General features: G+C 43.4%; 1 protein-coding gene across 1 annotated transcript; it reads left to right on the top strand.

Annotated features, from left to right (window-relative positions):
* Positions 1 to 318: 318 nt before the first annotated feature.
* LOC133737480 (uncharacterized) lies at positions 319 to 1,095 on the top strand. Its single transcript, XM_062165020.1, has one exon. The coding sequence runs from the start codon at positions 319 to 321 to the stop codon at positions 1,093 to 1,095; it is 777 nt and encodes a 258-aa protein (XP_062021004.1).
* The last annotated feature ends 1,063 nt before the right edge of the window (positions 1,096 to 2,158 follow it).

Here is a 2,158-nt window from a genome sequence, read left to right as displayed (position 1 = left end):
GTTAATTTAGAAAATAAAATCCTAAATCCCTTAAGTGTAAATCGTAAATAATGTGAATATTGTTTATAATATATAGTTTTGTTTGGTCTAACGTTTTATTTTTCAGAAATTAAGAAGGCCCTAATCCCTGGTTGAGAACGATACTCTACTTACTCTTACTACATTAATAGGGTTTTAAATTGAGCACTAACTTTGTGCAGGTCATCTATGATGACATGGAGAAGAGAAAGATAGACTCGTATATGCTTCAGGACGATGCACAAGTGTGGTGGAACTGCACATAGAGAGTTATGGATGTGTCCACTACTCCACTCCACCATGACTTGGGATGAGTTTGTGGAACTCTTCAGGAAGAAGTACTTCCCGCCTTCAGTGAGGGAACAGTTGGAAAGAGAATTCATCTCGCTAGTCCAAGGGACTATGATTGTGAGGGATTATGAGGCCAAATTCTCAAGGCTGTATCGGTTTGTGAGACAGATGGATGCTGAGAGTTTGGCTATGAAGTTTCAGCGGAGGCTGAATGCTTCGATTAGGCGCGATGTCGCTGTTCTGGAACTGAAGACGTTGGAGCTCATTTTGGCTAAGGCTTTGGCCATTGAGCAGGAAAACCAGACTTTCCAGGAACATGAGTCGGCTGAGAGGGACTCCCAAAGGAAGGGAAAGGCAACTACTGAGAGCAGTGAAGGGACAGGCAATCAGGGTGGGTCCTGGAAGAGGTGGATGACTCATCAACAGGTGCCAGCTAGGGAAGTAGCTGCACCTATGGGGCAGGTGGCACTTGTGAGGTGTTTCAATTGTGGTGAGATGGGCCATACTACCAAGGGTTGCATGAAGCCGAAGAATGTAATATGCTTTAGATGTGGCCAGGCAAGGCATTACTCCAGGGATTGTACCCAGGCACATGGTGGGGGACAAAGGAATCAACAAAGGCAATTACCTCAGGCAAATGTGAGGATGTTTGCTGTTGGTCAGCAGGGTGCTAAGGAAGAAGGTGCCTTATCTATTTCTACTTGTGTTGCTCGAATGACGTGTGATAGTAGTGTACTTCTTTTCGTGTGTTGTGTTGTGTTGGGTTTTGATGTTGTCTATAGTTAGACTTTTGAGTGTACGTGGCATGTTGTGTGATGCATCCTTCATTGTTGTGGTAGTAGAGGGTCTATACCACTTTGTTTGTGATTACAATGACATGTGATGATTTATGTGCGGGTTAGGCGGGGCCAGACCTTAGCTTGATTTTGTGTCCCAAGATGGTAGACACTTATTGAGTTGTGATGCATAGGCTATTGTTGATTTGAGTTGAAATGAAGGTTTCATTTTCGATACTTGTAATGCAAGGGTTGCATTATCGATGAAGTGATACAGATACTGTTGTGATAACAGAATTTTGGACTCTTGTGTGATCTGTGTGTAGTACTGCAGTCACAGAGTTTTTATTGGGTAGTGTACGAGGATGAGATTCATGAAATGATTAGGTTACCACCAAGTGGTGTGATAAAAGATTCCTAGTGGTGATACTGGGTAGGGCACCTGTATCCATTTTGAGCTAGGTATGTTGTACGGTGAGACAAGAGCAGTTTGCTGAGGAATGAGAATTGGATGTGAGGATGATTTATCCGTACTTGTTGGCGTGGTACGTTTAAATTTCGGGACTAAATTTCTTTAAGGAGGGTAGAATGTGATGCCCCAGAAATTCGTTATTATTTTTCAAGGATTTTTCAGAATTTAATTAGTGGTTAGTTGGACGGTTTGGTGGCTGGTGGATGGAGCGGAAATGTTTCCGGCGAATAATTATTCAGGATCCGACATTTTAAGGGGGGGCACGAATTCATTGGGTTTCTCTGAAAACTTCCTTCACGAAAGTCGTAGAGCGCGTCAATACGAGTTTGTGGACATGCGGCACGAGTCAATCGGAGTTCATATGAGAAATTTATGTGCGTTTGAAAATTAGGGAAATTTCTATAAATAGGAGAAATTCCGGGATTTTTCATTAAATCCCAAAATTTTCAATTTTCTCATTTTCTCCCCCAGATTCTCTCAGTTCTCTCTCCTTCACGCAGCCCCAGATCAGAACAGATCTTGCTCGACCCGACCCGACTCTATCTCTCTCCTCCGGCCACCTCCGGTGACGGGACAAGCCAAGGACGACTCAGACCAGCCT

The sequence above is a fragment of the Rosa rugosa genome, chromosome 3 (assembly GCF_958449725.1).
Source record: "Rosa rugosa chromosome 3, drRosRugo1.1, whole genome shotgun sequence".
Taxonomy (NCBI): domain Eukaryota; kingdom Viridiplantae; phylum Streptophyta; class Magnoliopsida; order Rosales; family Rosaceae; genus Rosa; species Rosa rugosa.
Note: the sequence above shows the minus strand (reverse complement) of the source record. Positions and strands in the feature narration are given on the sequence as shown.

Coding starts and splice junctions, on each gene's coding strand:
- LOC133737480 (XM_062165020.1), top strand. CDS start 319: ATGACTTGGGATGAGTTTGTGGAACTCTTCAGGAAGAAGTACTTCCCG.